Raw genomic sequence first — 15,044 nt, 5'->3', positions numbered from 1 at the left:
CTTTTCACTCGCCTCTTGCTAGAACTAGCTCTTATTTTAATAGTTTCATTCCTTCCACTATAAGACTTTGGAATAGTCTTCCTTTGAGTTTACAAAAATCACCAAGTTTGGGTATATTTAGAAGTGGACTGGATAAGTTTCATAGGACTGATGATATATTTAAACCTTTCAACTATGGGATAAGGAAACTTAATATAAGTCATTGTCAACTCAGAAATAATGCTAGCAACCTTAAATCTCATTTGTTTAATCAGTTCTTATCCGAGAACACTTTTTGCACAAACTGTAACCATCCTGTTGAGGATAACCAACATTTCTTTTTTATTTGCCCTAAGTATAATGATGTAAGACAGATCCTTCTTGATTCCATTTACTCCATTGTTGATAATGTTGACATAAAATTAATTTTATTGTAAGTAAAAGGATTTTTGGCAGTACATTTGAGTTCTCTTGTTAATCTTATCATCACAGTGGGTAACCCCTTATCAATATCGTAATATGAAACTGGGAACTTTCCATAGCCACTGTCTATGTATTATGCAATTCTTAATCAAATGCAGTCAAGGTCAACATGGTCATCTCATGATCATGGTATATATAAGTTGCAATTGGTCAATTATAGTTAGAGTGACCAATCAGGAAACCGCACATGATAGCACCATTGCATGTGAGGGGACGCTTGGTCTTTTACGATTTCGTTTTGAAAGCTGCTAGACGCCATTTTGTGATTTCAAGAAAAAAAGCCAATTCTGTTAACCCACCCTCCCACACCTTTAAAATACTAAAATATTAAAAAGCATATTTTTTGTTTTGGGTTTATTTGTTGTTGGTTTTTTTTGGGTTTTTTTTCTTATTGTGTAACATATTGTATTCTTTATACTGGTGGTTTTTATTCGCCACCTTTGCTAATTTGTTGTCATTTATTCAGATTTGGATTTATTGCATAAATTCCATATTTGATTATATTATATACAGAATATTATGATTTTATGGTATGTTTGAACAAATGACCTTTATCGCAAATAGTTATTTAATTCACTGCAAATGAACTCAAACTCCTTGGAAATTAAGGTATGGTTTTTAATAAGACTGGAACTTGGTATTATGCCTGTCTGTTATTTTCGGAGGTTGGATTTGCCCTCTTTTAGTTTACTTGACTCTACTTCCTTTCCCTATGTTTGGTATGAACATTTAGGTGTCAAAAATATTGAATTACTACTTTTTGGAAACAGATTATTTTCATATGATATGAATATTGCTATTTTTAAATCTGTTCAGAAATATATCAGTGACACTCAACGTTTTGTTTGAAACTTACTTAATTTTTGTTTCATCTAGTTTTATTTTTTATTTTTTTCTACACTCCAACATTAATTCATTTATTCCACTAAGCAAGCTTAGTGTCTCTTTCAAGCCATAAATATATTTCTAATGACTTATAAAGGATATTTGCATGTTTCAAGGTACTCTAAATAACTGATGATTAATTGCATATATATTTAAATATACTTTGCATTTAGTAAGTAACACTGTTAACATATATTTGCTCGTGTGTGCTCACAAGTAGCATGCATGTTCCACTATATTGCATTATTTTAAAAACAGTTTTTGTAATTGAATTATACCTTGTACATGTAATATGGAGAGAGCTTTTATAGGCTGTGCCTGTTGCTCAATCCTTTTCATATCTATGTTTAAAATCAAATAAATCTATTTTTAGCCACGGCCGCCATCTTGGTTGTTTCGCCAGGTCACCGGACACATTTTTTAAACTATAAACTCCAATAATGATGGTGGCCAAGTTTGGTTTAATTTGGCCCAGTAGTTTCAGAGGATAAGATTTTGGTAAAATTTAACAATGACGCCGGACGCCAAGTGATGAGAAAAGCTCACTTGGCCCTTTGGGCCAGGTGAGCTAAACTTTAATGATGTTTTGAAACACCTAAGATATATGTTTATGACTCAGAAATATTTCACTTCTATGAAACGTAGGATTATTTTTCTACAAATGTCAAATTCTAAGGAATATTTTTCTGCCTTTCTTTCCTATACAGCTGGGTTTGAAGTACTGTGACTTGGTGGTATTACACCAAAAGATAGAGTCACAGATTTTACATTGTAATACTTACTCTAACTTAACAATATCTGTAACTTTAAGGACCTCTGGTTTACCTGAAAGTAGATAACAGTAATTTAAAATGTAAGATAAATCATATAAATATGCAAGAAAATAGAAGAAAACTTGCAAAATTTATAATAGGTCTACTGGTCATGATTTTTACTAATTAATATACCCTCTTTCATAGATCAAACATAAATAAAATTTCATTTGAAGTAAACTAGACAAAAATGATGCCTAAAGATATGCATGAATAGAAAGCATTACATTTAATATCCTCTGACACACTGTAATTATGAGATAACAAAATGTGAATGTTATTGGTGTCATATCTAAGGGGTAAAACAAAAAGCCCAGTCATTTAACATTTGTTTTTTTTTCGAAAAAATTCTGATTGTTGATACCAAATGCATACCTGTCAACCTCTAAAAATGAACATGCAGATAGTGACCTAGCTGCTTTAAGGAAAAAAAACTTGTCAGGTACAAACTTTTTTTGTTGAACAGCAGTACATATTTAGAGGTGTTCTTTTAGTAATACAGACTATAAAATATATCAATTGCCTACAAATATTTACTACTGCATACCTGTCAACTGTCACTATTTGCATGGAGGCTTCCAAATGGAAATTTTGAAAGCGTGATTTTGTCCACAATTTGAAGCAAAAGAATTAGTTTTACAATGGCTATAGGCTTGTAAAAGTAAGAAGAAGCAAAAAAACAAGCATTAAACTCATATTATGTATATTATTATTGTTTATAGCTGTTATTACCCCTGATGCTCTTTTCAAAGAATTTCATCCGGGTGGTCATTCCAGCCTCACTTTGGTTCAATGTACAAGACGTCTCAGATTTCATAACCTCTTTGTTCCTTTCATGTGCAGAGCATAGTTCTCGTTTGAGTTTATAACTAGAATTCCCCCCATGGAGGCTCCCAAATGGAAATTTTGAAAGAGTGATTTTGTCCACAATTTGAAGCAAAAGAATTAGTGATACAATGGCTATAGGCTTGTAAAAGTAAGAAGAAGCAAAAAAACAAGCATTAAAATATATTTGAAGCCCCCTTGGAGTTTTTTTAGGACTATATGAGCCATCTTGCACATAAAACCCCCATAGACAATTTGAAAAGTTGGCAGGTATGCTACTGTATTTGTTAATAAACAGTTATTAATATTGATCATTAATTAAATATCTTTCTAGAGCAATGTTCTTTAAACTCTTTTATTCACACTACATTTTATAAATAAATTTCATAGACCTTAGCTATAATTAGATATCAGATTTGGCTAATGTGCTCTTTTACACAAGACAAAGATGTTTTGACTTTTCAATTGTTTTCTTTTCAAAGAAAAAAAGCCAATAATTCACCTCTAAATATCAGAATTAATACTGATCAGAAATGTGGGTGAAAAGGGTCATATTCTAAAGTCACGGGTTATTCGATCATCTGTGGTGTATTTACAAAATCCCAGATGAAAGGGGATATTCATTGGGCATAACAGCAAAATAGGAGTCAGTTGACAAGTATACAAATTCTATACCATCTTCATGTCCAGATAATTAACCTATTGAGGCTATTCATAACTGTCAATTCCACTTTCAAAAAAAGACAGATACTTACCCCATTCATAACTGTCTATTCCACCTTCAAACAATGATAGATTCACATTCATATTGTTGATACCAAATGATATGCTATATTCACAGGTGTTTACCAGGAAATAGGCATGAATGGTCAGCCCAATGAAGGGAATCTCAGCACAACAATCTATACCACTGCAGGTTTCAGTTATCATACATGTCATTGGACCTCTAATATCAGGTAGCTTGGAAATGCTAAATGGACACACTGTAATGAACAGTTAATCATAAATTAATAAATATCATACATCAAAAAGTTCAATGAAGAATCTCCATTTGAGAATATGATACATTCTGGGTAATTTCGGCCTAATCATTTATGGGAAAAATTACTTTGAAAATTAATTCTAGAACTCAAATCCAAACAAAAAAGTCAAACAAAATTTGATCTTTTAATTTTGCATATTCATGTAACCAGTATTAAATGTTAAATTAAGTCATGAGATGCTTCTACTGTGGATTCATAATAATTCATTGCATACCAATTTTTGTGAGTTTTGTGGGTGCAGGTGAACCACGAATTTAAATGTTCAACCAATTACAAATTTATCGAGGCTTTGTATGCAAAGATTGGCAAAACCACAAAATCAAATATCCACAAACATGCAAGCTTTCCTCAATCCTTGAAAATTGATACCAACGAAAATAAATGAATCCACAGTATATTTAAATATACTAAACTTACTATTATTCCATCCAAGCACACTAGGATCATAAATTCCACGTTTACGATCACATTTTGGTACACCAAAGAAATCTGTCAGTCCAACCTGTTCTAGTAAATACTGAACAGCTCCCTGGGCCAACTGTTGTCCTGCTTCATACCCAAGATCCTTTGCCATTTTAGAGAAAGAAACGTCTAAAAGAAAAATGAGTGTGAAAATGATGGAATTAAAACATATCTTAAAATGCTTAAACTCAGAAAGATCATTTCTTCTCAAGTATATAACTTATTATTTTCTTAATTGATTCACCCTTACCATGCCGACTTGTTTTCTATACATGTGGGAATGTGTCAAAGAGACAACTACCAGACCAAAGAGCAGAAAACAGCTGAAGCACTATTTTTAAATTTGTCACAATGGTTGCTATGGGTACATTTAAGCCCTTTTTTAATATTTTATCAATTTAAATGTATTTTAGCGGCTAGCCGGCCTATATATAATCATTTTCTATCCATCTAAAAACAACTTTAGAGGGGCATTGGCTGTCAAATTCATGTTCTCAAATTTGACTCGAATTTCAGAAAACTTATTGTCCCGCGGGTAAATTATCACGTTGTGATTGGTTTAACGCCGTCACGTGGTGACCCCCTATGAGACAGTAGAGGGTTAGTAAATTTCATAGGGGTTCATGACGCGTTAATGGTGACGTCATCTATTAATGTTGTTGTGTTTCATTGTTTATTTTTCAACAAAACGCAGCAGAAAAAGTGTAGTGTGCGATAAATTCGTTATACAGTTAACTACTGACCCCCTACAGATCCATAGAGGGTGAATAAAATCCATAGGGGACTCGGCCTCTGGCCTCACCCCCTATTGATTTTAAACCCTCTATGGATCCGTAGGGGGTCAGTAGCGAACCATATAACTTATAGTATGTCAACGTATGTCCAAATCATAAAAAGTCATTACAAGCTTTAAGGGTTTGAATTGATAATATGTGTCATTGTTTCATGTGTATTCAGGTCTAGACGCCATCTTATTAACTATCCAGTTGACCTCCGAAGACTGACAACAGCATATAAGCAATATAATCATAAATATTGATATAAATAAATAGCCAACTTGTGCAAATGAATATTTTCTAGGTCTGTTAAATTTCATATTATAGGTTAAAAATATATGTTAATCATTGTTTTTACATGTATAAGAATGAGTTTTATGGATGGAATCAGTTTTACCAAATCTTTTTTTTTTTAATATCAACAATCAACAACAATGTCAATGAAATTGAATACTTACTTTTTAGGATATTTGTTAAATTCTTGGAACAAAGCGGAACTTGTTGGCTCTTTAGTAAGTGAAATCCATCAGGTGTGGGTGCACAGAATGGCTTGTTGTCATCAAATGGAATACAGATGGTCACTATAGCATCAATGATAAATCCTTCTCCTCCTCCCATTTTACTTATGGTGTACCTGACAATAGATATACATATACTGGTAAAAAACTAGACCCTATCAAATGGAATACAAATCGTCACTATAGCATCAATGATAAATCCTTCTCCTCCTCCCATTTTACTTATGGTGTACCTGACAATAGAAATACATATACTGGTATAAAACTAGACCCTATGTCAGACAATAGATATACATATACTGGTATTAAACTAGACCCTGTGTCAGACAATAGATATACATATACATGTACTGGTATAAATTTAGACCCTATGTCTGACAATAGATATACATAATTTTATACTGGTATAAAACTGGACTCTATATCAGACATTAGATATACATATACTGGTAAAAAATTAGATCCTATAACAGACAACCGATATACTGGTTAAAATTTACCCCAGAATACTTCAGAGTAGCTATTGCCCTGGCCCCTGCAAACATTCTGGAAGTAGTTGAGAATAGACTTCATGACAAAAATCTGTATTTTGTTAATCTTGAACTAATGATCTTAAGTCTGTTTAGTTTCTCTATAACTTCTTTAGTTTTTGCTCTAAACACAAAAGAGAGTTAAAAAAATCCTCAATTAAGGGCAATCACTCCTATGAAGAGTGAAAGTCTACTAACAATATTGGCTAAATTTGACTTTTTAGTAGATCTTGCCTTGCTGATCATGTAAAGTGTTAATTTATCTTTATAATTTAAATTGTATAAGGCATAAAAGAAAAAAATGTTTCTCTATAAATATCAGTTTTCATGACAATAGGCAAAAATGAAACTAGAGGCTCTCAAGAGCCTGTGTTGCTCACCTTGGCTAAGTGCATATTAAACAATGGACACAGATAAATTCATGACAAAATTGTGTTTTGGTGATCATGATGTGTTTGTAGATCTTACTTTACTTCTTGCTACAATTATCTCTATCTATAATGAACTTGGCCCAGTAATTACAGTGGAAAATATATTCTAAAAATTTACAAAAATTTACAAAAAATTTTGAAAATTGTTAAAAAATGACTATAAAGGGCAATAACTCCTTAAGGGGTAAACTGACAATTTTGGTCATGTTGACTAATTAGTAGATCTTACTTTGCTGAACATTATTGCTGTTTACAGTTTATCTCTCTCTATAATTATATTCAAGATAATAACCAACCAGATGCTCCGCAGGGTGTAGCTTTATACGACCGCAGAGGTTGAACCCTGAACGGTTGGGGCAAGTATGGACACAACATTCAAGCTGGATTCAGCTCTAAATTTGGATTGTGATTAAATAGTTGACACAGCATAGGTTTCTGACACAGAATGAATGTGTTCTAATGAACTTAAAATTTTTGTTTTCTCTTAGAGCAATTCACTATGCTGTTGAATATTAATCCTCTCAAAAAAATGTTTGAAGAAATTTTCTTATAATTTATGAAATTTCAAATGAGAAAAATTGACCCCAATTTTTTAATCACATCCCCCTTTCCCTTATTCCAAAACTAATCTCAATTAAAAATATTCTAATGGAGTTTGCAACAATAACTACTCATTTAAATACATCATAAAATATTAAGATGTAAAAAAACTGCTTGTTATCACTGAATGGTAAAGATTATTTAAATTTATCAGTTGTTAGTAAAAAGTGAATATACATTGTATATTGTATATAACAAAGATTTAAGTTGATTCTGGACAAAGAAAGATAACTCCAATTAAAAAAAAATCTTGCTATTGCACAATATTGTGCAATAAGATATTTCTTGCTTACTATTCTGGACAAAGAAAGATAACTCTAATTAAAAAAAAATTTGCTATTTCACAATATTGTGCAATTAGATATTTCTTGCCATTGCACAATACTGTGCAATTGAAAAGACTTGCTATTGCACAATACTTAATATAATAATTTTAGATCCTGATTTGGACCAACTTGAAAACTGGGCCCATAATCAAAAATCAAAGTACATGTTTAGATTCAGCATATCAAAGAGGCCCAAGAATTCAATTTTTGTTAAAATCAAACTTAGTTTAATTTTGGACCCTTTGGACTTTAATGTAGACCAATTTGAAAACAGGACCAAAAATGAAGAATCTACATACACAGTTAGATTTGGCATATCAAAGAACCCCAAGGATTCAATTTTTGATGAAATCAAACAAAGTTTAATTTTGGACCCCGATTTGGACCAACTTGAAAACTGGGCCAATAATCAAGAATCTAAGTACATTTTTAGATTCAGCATATCAAAGAACCCCAAGGATTCATTTTTTGTCAAAATCAAACTAAGTTTAATTTTGGACCCTTTGGACCTTAATGTAGACCAATTTGAAAACGGGACCAAAAGTTGAGAATCTACATATACAGTTAGATTCGGCATATCAAAGAACCCCAATTATTCAATTTTGATGAAATCAAACAAAGTTTAATTTTGGACCCTTTGGGCCCCTTTTTCCTAAACTGTTGGGACCAAAACTCCCAAAATCAATACCAACCTTCCTTTTATGGTCATAAACCTTGTGTTTAAATTTCATAGATTTCTATTTACTTATACTAACGTTATGGTGCAAAAACCAAGAAAAATGCTTATTTGGGTCCCTTTTTGGCCCCTAATTCCTAAACTGTTGAAACCAAAACTCCCAAAATCAATCCTAACCTTTCTTTTGTGGTCATAAACCTTGTGTCAAAATTTCATAGATTTCTATTAACTTAAACTAAAGTTATGGTGCGAAAACCAAGAAAATGCTTATTTGGGCCCTTTTTGGCCCCTAATTCCTAAAATGTTGGGACCAAAACTCCCAAAATCAATACCAACCTTCCTTTTATGGTCATAAACCTTGCGTTAAAATTTCATAGATTTCTATTCACTTTTACTAAAGTTAGAGTGCGAAAACTAAAAGTATTCGGACGACGACGACGACGCCGACGCCAACGTGATAGCAATATACGACGAAAATTTTTTCAAAATTTGCGGTCGTATAAAAATTGCAAAATTTCCTTAAAATTGATCAATTCAGGGGCAGCAACCCAACAACAGGTTGTCTGCTTTGTCTGAACATTTCAGGGCAGATAGATCTTGACCTAATAAACATTCAGATATGCTCTAAATACTTAAGTTTCAGAGATACAATCCAAAATCTACATTTTACCCCTATGTTCTATTTTTAGCCATTGGTTGCCCATCTTTTTTTAAACAAGATACACCAATAATGATTGTGGCCAAGTTTGGTTTAATTTGACTCAATCGTTTCATAGAAGAATATTTTTGTAAAACTTAACAAATGACGAAGGACGGACACCAAGTGATGAGAAAAGCTCTTTTGGCCAATTGGGCCAGGTGAGCTAAAAAAGGAGAATGATCTGTAATGATCACTAAAATAAAAGATTTTTAATTCAGACAGATTTTAATTTATAAAGTACTTACAAAATTTTAACAGGTGCTGGATCATTATCACCAATGGTCAGTTCTTTCTGTGTACCTATGAAATATAACGAAATATCAATACAAATGCATGAGCAATAGAGACAAAGGCTATAAATCATCTCCAGGCGCTAGCAATTATGTGTTTCGGGATTACCTACTTTTTATTTGTTATGATCAATATATATTTAGACATTATATTTGTCATATAAGTTTTTGACATTTGAAATAAATAAGGCCTGTCATACATGTTTCATAGCTGTGAAAACACACAGATAATATATGATTGCATTACAAATGAATTACATATGTATTAAAGATGTATCAAATACAGTCGAACCTCATTGTGTCGAAGTCGAAGGGATCAGACGAAAGTATTTGTTTTCATTCGAGGTTCGACACATCCGAGGTCGAGTGTGACTTCATATATTTGAAATGTATGAAATACCAATATGTGATTTCTGTAAACTAGATGCATGTTTATTGATCATTGTGCTTTTTTCGATATGATAATATATGATTGTGTATTTATGTTCCGTATTTTTAAAGATTCAACACACAACATTCACAAATAAAATCAATACACAAATATTTACAAAGGTCAGTCACTATAAATTATGGAATCACTCGCGAAAATATTTTCATAACTAATCTTTATAGAATGTGAACAGTGTTCATAGATTCAAAAGACCGACTCATAATAATTAATAAAATATTTTAATCCTTTTAATTATAGTTCTTATTCTAATGGTTAATTTAATCTCAGCTTGGGTCATTAAAATTAGTTTCGTTTTTATACCAAGTGAAATAGGTTCAGCACATTAAGTTACGCTTGGACGATCAACAAAGGTGTTGATTAGCGGTCATCATAAACATGTCATTTTAACTGTTTTACAAACAAGTATGTTTACACAGTTTTAATCACTTATGGAATTAACACAGCTTTAGGTTAAACAAGAAAAACATCCGTTATGAATTTTATTTTTAAAGTTTTTATTTTCCTTTGATTTTTTTTTTAATTTTGAACTTCGAGACATCGGGGTCAATTTACATCAATTTTACATCCACGGGACTTAAGAATTACCTCGACTTAACCGAGAATTTGAATCATCCGAGTTCGACTCATCAGAGGTTAAAATGCATTGATCAAATGGAAATTGTGCTGGGACCGAGAAATTACTTCAACTCATCAGAGTTTTCAACACAACCGAGTTTGACATTGAGGTTCGACTGTATAGAGAGTGAGCTACACTAATGCATACCCTGCTATTGTTCCAAATGAACAGAATAAAGTTTAACAAAATAGGTGTAAGAAGATATGCTCATTTTATTTTACAAATATCAAACTTGGTATTGTTGTTGCTGAGAAAAGTGCAACAAAACATTCCGATACAATTGATATCAATGTTGACAAGAAGCAGATAGAGAGGGACCTGAAATGTGTCACAGTATAGTTTGAAAAATGAAGCTTGGTAACAAACATCAAGAAAGTCTAATTTGTAGTTTTGAAAAAAAAATTCTTAACATGCATAAATGTGAAAAACATACATGTATGCAGCAAACAGATGGTTCATTATTGATAGGTGAGAAAATGTGATACATGGTAGAGCTTAGCAATTTGAATCTTTGTAGCAAATATGAAAAAGTTCTGATTCTTAGCTGCTTTAAAAAATGTGATTCAAGATTTCTTACATGTGCATCTGTAGGATTAAATAGTGTCCCCCATAAAAGTATGTCCCATGAACAAAATTTCACAGACATGATCTATGAAATTTGGTCCAGGACATAATTTTATTATAAAATATTGTCCACCTCTATGTAAAAGTGTCCCTTGGCAAGAGATTCTATTGTGACCTTCGTTGGACATTTTTTCATAGTAAAATCATGTCCATATTGCATAAAAGTCTTGTCTTATACCAAAAAATTTATTTAACAAAAAATAATAAGACTAAATTGACATTTGTATTTAAATAAGCAATAGGAATCTATGAATTGTTTTTAACATCTTTGAATTATCCTTTTTAACAAAATCAAAAATGTCAGGAATAATATTCATAAATGCTTGATTGCAATTATGATTGAATATCAAGTTTTAAGGTTTGCTCTTGTGTTGTTGTTTTTTGTCAACATTGATATAATACATTTCATTGTTTTTAATGTGAAACTGCTTTGCAAATATGATATTTTGTCCCTTGAACAAAATTTCACGGCTGAACTGTGAAATAATGTTCTAGAGGACACAATTTCATGGGACACTTTTTTGGCTTACACATCAATGAGGATAATATACATACAAATGGAAAACAGAAAGAATAAAAGTTACAGATCTAAATATGTTTCACCGGTTGCAACTTAAGCAATATATGAATATAAAGATTAGGATAAAATATCAATAATATAAAAGCATAAGCTACTGAGTTGAATTCAACAGAAATGTGTTACAGATGGATGACGGTTTGGGTGAACAGACAAAGGTAGACAAGTATTCTCCCTCCCTTTAAGTGGAGATATAATTACATGAACAATTAAAGAACCTTAGTGAGCACGCTCACATACCCCACGTCCCCACATTGTCATTGGAGAAATTAAATAAGTATAAGAAAAAAAAATTGTATAAGAAAAAATACTGAATAATAATTTCCTGTCAATATACACATCTACATAGTATGTCCTTATTATCTACAAAATTTCATGAAATTCTGTTGTGTGTTTTCAGAGGAGTTGAGATGACAAACTGTTGCAGAAGTACATTGAAGCAAATAAGTTCAAAGGGGCATAACTCCTACAAACAAAATTGAATCGTAATTTCCTGTTGATATGCACATCTACATAGTATGTCCTTATTATCTGAAAAGGTTTCGTGAAATTCTGTTGTGTGGTTTGAGAGGAGTTGCGATGACAAACTGTTGCAGTAGTACATTAAAGTAAATAAGTTCAAAGGAGTGTAACTCCTAGAAAAAAAATTGAATCGCAATTTCCCTTTGATATGCACAACTACATAGTATGTCCTTATTATCTGAAAAGGTTTCGTGAAATTCTGTTGTGTGGTTTGAGAGGAGTTGCGATGACAAACTGTTGCAGTAGTACATTAAAGTAAATAAGTTGAAAGGGGCGTAACTCCTAGAAAAAAATTGAATCGCAATTTCCCGTCGATATGCACAACTACATAGTATGTCCTTATTATCTGAAAAGGTTTCGTGAAATTCTGTTGTGTGGTTTGAGAGGAGTTGCGATGACAAGAAACAGGACTGACGGACTGACGGACGGACTGACGGACGGACGGGTCGAAAACATTATACCCTCCGCAACCCGTTGCGTGGGGTATAATAAAATAAAGAATCTAATGTGTGTTATTTACTGACAAGTTTTACCTTTTATGCGACATTAAAAATAGCACATTTTCTTATATCTATATTTAGCTAAAATGGAATCAAATAAATGGAGAATGTGTCTAATATAGGCCACAGATGCCCCTGCTTGTAAATATGCATGAAAACTTCCACATACAGATGCAGGATTCACATAGTTAAGACCATTTTGTGATTATAAGCATTGTGCATTATTAGCTTCATAACGTTTGGCAATGGCAAACTAAAGTAAGAGAACGGAAACAAAAAATTCAGCACTTTATATGTTCATAATAGGTATTAACTCATAAATGGTGCCACCCAATTTCGAACTTGATCTGTGTTTTGCCGTAATTTGCATTGTGTTTAAGTTCTATAACATTTGGTTGAGGGAAACTTAAGTAAACTAACGAAAAATTCAGTAATTTCTATGTTTATAAAGGTGCATAACTCATAAACGGTGAAAATGATTCTGCCCAAGTTAGAACTTGATCTGTATTCTGTGGTAAGAAGCATTGTTTACAAGTTTTATATCATTTGATTGAGGCAGACTAAAGTTAGAGAATGAAAACCAATTTTGGGAATGTACGCAAAGGATGGACAGGACGGACAAGTGTAACACTTAATGCCCACAACGCCTAGAGTCAGTGGCATACAAAAGGTTTTAGCTGACAAACCTACCCCATGTGTACTCAAAGAGAGTCTTCTTATAAGTCCAGGTTCCAATTCCGACATCTATGGTAAAGTCACAAGGACTCATTTTGAACCAGAAACGAACAGAATATGCTAATACTTTGCCTCCCAAAGCCGCTGGTAATTGGAATTTAACATCTATACAACAGTCTAATCCAAAACAGTTCTCAGGCATTTCACAGGTTACAAGATGTTTTACAGAGGTTGGTAGGTAGGATGTTACATCAATATTCCATGGACAATCTAGATCAATGGATATATGAAATTAAAAAAAACTCACAAATGTTGAACAATAAATTTTATCTTTAATTACCCTATAGAAACCAAACAAGAAAACAATGAAAAAAAATCATAATGAAAAAAAATATCAACATTTCTGATATTTCTATGAGTTAACTGCCAGATATTTACTATGAAGATATACCTGACTCAGCCAACATCCTTGGTGAGATACCATAAACAGCTTTTTTCCCATCAATTTTGATTATCTATCAGACCATTGCAAGGGTGGTGAAAAAGAATCAAACGCCAGGGGTAATGCAAGGTCCAAGTCAGAAGCCTGTAGTTCAAGGAATGTCATTTTTTGTTCACTTTATGGTTCATAGATTAAGCCGTTAGTTGTCTTGTTTAATTTTTTTACATTTGTCATTTCGGGGCCGTTTATAGCTGACTATGGGATATGGGATATTGGCTTTGCTCATTGTTGAAGGCCGTACAGTGACCTATAATTTTTTAATTTCTGTGTCATTTGGTCTCTTGTGAAAAGATGTCTCATTGGCAATCATACCACATCTTTTTTTTATATGTATTTCAAATCAAAATGAACATATTTAGGGAATAATTCATAAATCACAAGTTTTCCCTTTAACATAAAATAGAAATACACAAAATAGTAACAATGTCTACCTGTTGGTCCAGGAGGTACTAAACAGCTTCCTTTCTGGAATATAGTCTAAAACAGAAATTTATAAAAAGCTGTAAAGAAGTAGGTTTGATGAAAAAACATGTAAAAGAAGTTAAATAAAACTATTTTTGTATAGCATTTCTTATAAAGCGTTAACATTTGGTTGGCTTGTCTTTACAATCTACACCAAACCGTAACTTACATCTTATTCTAACATTCTGAATCCTACTTACATCTAATTTTAACTTCCTTAGAATGAGGTTAAAAGCTTCAGCTGTAATTGTTCCTCCCAAAGTTTTAGCAAAGTCTGTCAGTGATCCACCACCTATGAAATATACAAGTAATTATTAGGATGGATGAACAAACAGATGAAAAACATAATAATTATTTTAAATCATAATTTCTCAAATTGAAACACTACGAATGAAGGTGGAGGGATGAATTCTTGATAGATTAAAAGATCAATTTTAGTCATCAAAAACTTAACATAGAATTACAGAAATTTCTCCTTAATCAGTGATACTTTTTTTTTTTTTACTTTATGTACCTTGTCCTTTTTTCCTTCAAATTACTATAAATTTCATATAAATAATATCTACTCCAATGTCTAATCAATCATTAATGATTTATGATCATTTACTCCCATGTCTAATCAATCATTGTGATCATTTACTTCCATGTCCAATCTGTCAGTGATCATGTGACTAACCTGGTAAAGTTACATTTACATTGTGATCAGGTGACTAACCTAGCTAGTAATGTGAAATTTTCATTGTGATCATGTGACTTACCTGGTAATGTGAAATTTTAAT

General features: G+C 32.1%; 1 protein-coding gene across 1 annotated transcript; it reads right to left on the bottom strand.

The window, feature by feature from the left end:
• Positions 1-4,496: 4,496 nt before the first annotated feature.
• On the bottom strand, positions 4,497-14,274 carry LOC143057006 (uncharacterized). Its single transcript, XM_076230230.1, has 5 exons — positions 14,235-14,274; positions 13,317-13,571; positions 9,292-9,346; positions 5,724-6,016; positions 4,497-4,618 (listed from the first exon to the last, which is right to left on the bottom strand). The coding sequence occupies exons 2-4, from the start codon at positions 13,501-13,503 to the stop codon at positions 5,932-5,934; spliced, it is 327 nt and encodes a 108-aa protein (XP_076086345.1). The 5' UTR covers positions 13,504-13,571; positions 14,235-14,274; the 3' UTR covers positions 4,497-4,618; positions 5,724-5,931.
• Between the last annotated feature and the right edge of the window lie 770 nt (positions 14,275-15,044).

This window comes from Mytilus galloprovincialis, chromosome 13 (assembly GCF_965363235.1).
Source record: "Mytilus galloprovincialis chromosome 13, xbMytGall1.hap1.1, whole genome shotgun sequence".
Lineage (NCBI taxonomy): Eukaryota > Metazoa > Mollusca > Bivalvia > Mytilida > Mytilidae > Mytilus > Mytilus galloprovincialis.
Note: the sequence above shows the minus strand (reverse complement) of the source record. Positions and strands in the feature narration are given on the sequence as shown.

What these genes read in the sequence shown, in the direction of transcription:
- LOC143057006 (XM_076230230.1), bottom strand. Translation starts at nt 13,503, where the DNA reads ATGCCTGAGAACTGTTTTGGATTAGACTGTTGTATAGATGTTAAATTC. An exon ending in TCTCTTTGAGTACACATGGG is followed by an intron (nt 9,347 to 13,316) that starts GTAGGTTTGTCA and finishes TATATTTCATAG; the next exon opens with GTACACAGAAAGAACTGACC. An exon ending in CCAGCACCTGTTAAAATTTT is followed by an intron (nt 6,017 to 9,291) that starts GTAAGTACTTTA and finishes TTCTATTGTCAG; the next exon opens with GTACACCATAAGTAAAATGG.